The sequence below is a fragment of the Vanessa tameamea genome, chromosome 24 (assembly GCF_037043105.1).
Source record: "Vanessa tameamea isolate UH-Manoa-2023 chromosome 24, ilVanTame1 primary haplotype, whole genome shotgun sequence".
Taxonomy (NCBI): domain Eukaryota; kingdom Metazoa; phylum Arthropoda; class Insecta; order Lepidoptera; family Nymphalidae; genus Vanessa; species Vanessa tameamea.
In genome coordinates, this window is record NC_087332.1 from 7,344,673 (window position 1) to 7,347,500 (window position 2,828).

A 2,828-nucleotide genomic window follows, 5' to 3' on the forward strand; every position below is an offset into this window, starting at 1 on the left:
AAATTTTGGAAACTATAATTTACCATAAACCTACTTGGCGCCCACGGCTGGGAAGCGGTGTGTAGTACGTGCGATAAGAACCCTGAACGTATGCAACTGTTTATCATGATCGGTTGTAAATAATATATAATATACATATATTGCATTAATTTTCCATTAGGGATTGGGCTAATTATCGTTAACACAGGTTATGTAAATAACCCATAAAGGATAAAAAGATTCACTCTTTTTAAAGTGCCAAACCACATGTAAATAGAGTGCTTAGCTAATAGTAATATTTAACAATAGTCATACTTATTTTGTAAACTCATATATATATAAGCATATTTTTGTAATATTTACTTTTGCACCAATAAATAATAATAATTATTATTAAAAAAAAGTGATTAGTTAAGCGCCTTCTGTATCCAAATGTTTCCTAATGTGCTATTTACCTTGGTGCGTAATTGCTATTTTGCTATAACAGGCCAATTACGAGGTCAGTATCATATTATAACGTCTTTGATATTGTTTAGGATTTCACTATTTGATTATAGTACACCGATGGTATGAGTAACTCAGCCATATATTGCTGTGGTCCTGTCTGAAGGGTTAGTGACTCAGTTATCACTCGTACAAATACTTTATACCCTAGAGCATTTATTAGAGATATTGTCTATTATTGAAAGTGGACTCTTACAACGAGAAAGCCATTATGGTTTTCGAGTAAAATTTCGGTGGCGTTCCGTCAATGTCAGAAATCTTCTATGATCTTCGTTTAAAAACGACGTCTATATTCCATTTTTCTATATTGCATTATCTACAGCACGTATGTTATGGATATGTACCTAATTTCGGATCTGGATATGGATATTTGAATAATATTTTATTGGTGTCAGATACGGTAACATTCCACGGATACGAAATCGCTTCGGATAGTTTTAGATGCGAATATTAGATTATTTAGAAACTGTAAAAGAGAAAATATAAAAGGTACTAATTTGACTTTATTTGTTGGCTTTTATTTGCTATTAGGTATAGTCACAAAAAAATAGCCTTAAAATAACAATTTTTGATTTTTTTTTCTTTAAGTATAAACATGATACAAAAAAAACCAAAACAAAATAATAATAAATATATTTTTTTATTAGATTCAGTTACGGTTTCGGATACATTTTTATTTCGGATATCTGTAAGTTTCGGTTACGGTAACGGACTATGGCCTTTACCATTGGACAAAAGCCAATTAAAATTACACGTGACATCAAACTGACGTTATATCATTGGTCGAGAGTTTGAATAATCATTAATATTCATTATGGATTTGCGAAAAATGTTTAAAAAAGTTGAACAGTGTTGTATATTAAATAAAGATATATACATTACCGTCTTTACCATAGGGCACATGGGTCACGTGCCCCGGGCTCCCATCCTGAGAGGGCCCCGAAGAACCAACAATTTACCAAATATCTAGCAAAAGGGCCCCAAATTCATGGGTACCCATAGGTACCTACATATAGTAGTGTAAAATATAGCAGAGTTATTAGTAAATTATGGAAAACCTAGATTTAAGGCTTGTTTTTTTTAATCTTACTTTCATTGGAATAGACTGATAGGCTGTTTTGCTGCTGAACGCAGCTGTAAATATAACATACGTGTACATGCCTTTATAGATACAACACTAAACACTTGTGTCGCCAACATTATCAGTTAATTATAATCTTTATCGCCTGTTTCTTCATTCAAAGTTTTATTATTGACGCGATATAATGTATACAGTGATTTTAGTTTTAATCACGTGAGTTATTTGATTTAATTGTACATGTCGGAGATATTGACGGGTTTCCTGGTACAGATTCCATCACAGAGAAACACGATCGATTTAGAAAAGTTCTATTTATTATATTAACAATTTATTGTTTTTAAAAAGTGTCAAAGCAATATGGCGTTGCTATGTCAATGCCGGTTTCTAAAGCGTCCTTTTCGAATGAATCAAACGTATATTCATATCTACTACAACATTTATAATAAACTAATGCAATTACTGCAAATTCGCAGCTTAAACTAAAACATTACAGCATTGAGAAAAACGATAGAAATTACGGAAGCACTAAAAAAAAAGATATATTTAAAACTAAAACAATCATACATTAATAATAGTCAGTAATTAACAGCATGCAAATATCCCACTGCTGGGCATCCAATCCTTTATGAGGAATAAGTAGTTTAAAGTGTACTCCACCACGCCGCACCGACGCGGGTTGGATACACGTGGTAGATTTTTATCTAACACTAGCAACTATCAATAACATGAAAAAGTTTAATTACATAGTTGCTATATAAAACATAGTACAAATATATAACAGGATAGTATTCGCCTTATATCCGTTCTTCGATCATAATCGTTTTTTGAAAATAATAATATAAAACACATCAAGTAACATATATTTGTTTTTGTACTCACAGTTTCTTTATTGGTAATGCTAAACGTCATCAATCGCCACAAAACAAAAAAAAAACGTTCGACAAACAGGCGAGAAAAGGGAGTTCTTTTGTAAGAAAAAACTCGAAATTATATGATACACGGATTAAAATGGCGAAAGTCGTAAGCCACTTGTCAACATTTCACTACTGATATGCGAAGGAAGAATTCTTACGATAGGATTTGTCTCAATTTTCTTCCGCCTCCATCCACACAATTCGATAAATGTCTGGTATTTGCTTGATTTTAAACTAGACTTTCGAGTAATGAGCTCACGTTTCGTATTCACTTCGCTTTCTCGATCACCTAAATTTTCATTCATCCGAATAAAATTGATGATAGGGTTTCGTGTTAGCCTTGGGTAGTT

The 2,828-nt window shown here is 32.2% G+C and overlaps 1 protein-coding gene across 1 annotated transcript in view; it reads left to right on the top strand.

Moving 5' to 3' along the window:
- The first annotated feature begins 1,647 nt into the window (after positions 1-1,647).
- Positions 1,648-2,828, top strand: part of LOC113396018 (myrosinase 1-like) — an 11,645-nt gene continuing 10,464 nt past the window's right edge. The window contains exon 1 of the mRNA XM_026633789.2: positions 1,648-1,777. Within this exon, the coding sequence (XP_026489574.2) occupies positions 1,749-1,777 (29 nt within the window). The 5' untranslated portion in view covers positions 1,648-1,748. The remainder of the gene's footprint in view (positions 1,778-2,828) is intronic.